General features: G+C 57.0%; 1 protein-coding gene across 1 annotated transcript; it reads right to left on the bottom strand.

The window, feature by feature from the left end:
- Positions 1-519, bottom strand: LOC128903348 (olfactory receptor 14J1-like; the record flags this gene model as incomplete). Its single annotated transcript, XM_054187366.1, has 1 exon — positions 1-519. A coding segment is annotated over exon 1 (519 nt), but the record flags the coding sequence as incomplete, so codon positions are not given.
- Positions 520-907: the final 388 nt, after the last annotated feature.

The raw sequence follows: 907 nt of genomic DNA, 5'->3' as shown, positions 1-907 counted from the left end.
GTAGATGAGGGGGTTCAGTGCTGGAGGCACCACTGAGTACAGCACAGCCACCACCAGGTCGAGAACTGGGGAGGAGATGGAGGGGGGCTTCAGGTAGGCAAACATGGCAGTGCTGAGAAACAGGGAGACGACGGCCAGGTGAGGGAGGCACGTGGAAAAGGCTTTGTGCCGTCCCTGCTCAGAGGGGATCCTCAGCACGGCCCTGAAGATCTGCACATAGGACAGCACGATGAAAACAAAGCACCCGAAGGTTAAACAGGCACTGACCACAAGAAGCCCAACTTCCCTGAGGTAGGAGTGTGAGCAGGAGAGCTTGAGGATCTGGGGGATTTCACAGAAGAACTGGTCCAGGGCATTGCCCTGGCAGAGGGGCAGGGAAAATGTATTGGCCGTGTGCAGGAGAGCATTGAGAAACCCACTGCCCCAGGCAGCTGCTGCCATGTGGACACAAGCTCTGCTGCCCAGGAGGGTCCCGTAGTGCAGGGGTTTGCAGATGGCAACGTAGCGGTCATAGGCCATAATGGTGAGAAGACAATACTCTGCTGTGAGAAAGAAGACGAAGAACAAGAGCTGTGCAGCACATCCTGCACAGGAGATGTCCCTGGTGTCCCAGAGGGAATTGGCCATGGCTTTGGGAAGAGTGGTGGAGATGGAGCCCAGGTCGAGGAGGGCGAGGTTGAGGAGGAAGAAGTACATGGGGGTGTGGAGACGGTGGTCACAGGTGATGGTGGTGATGATGAGGCCATTGGCCAGGAGGGCAGCCAGGTAGATGCCCAGGAAGGTCCAGAAGTGGAAGAGCTGCAGCTCCCGTGTGTCTGCGAATGCCAGGAGGAGGAACTGGGTGATGGAGCTGCCATTCGACATTTTCTTCCCCTGGGCTTGGAGACCTGTGAATGGAAAGAAAAGC

The sequence above is a fragment of the Rissa tridactyla genome, unplaced genomic scaffold (genome assembly GCF_028500815.1).
Source record: "Rissa tridactyla isolate bRisTri1 unplaced genomic scaffold, bRisTri1.patW.cur.20221130 scaffold_29, whole genome shotgun sequence".
NCBI classification, from domain to species: Eukaryota; Metazoa; Chordata; class Aves; order Charadriiformes; family Laridae; genus Rissa; species Rissa tridactyla.
This window is presented reverse-complemented; position numbering and strand designations above follow the sequence as displayed.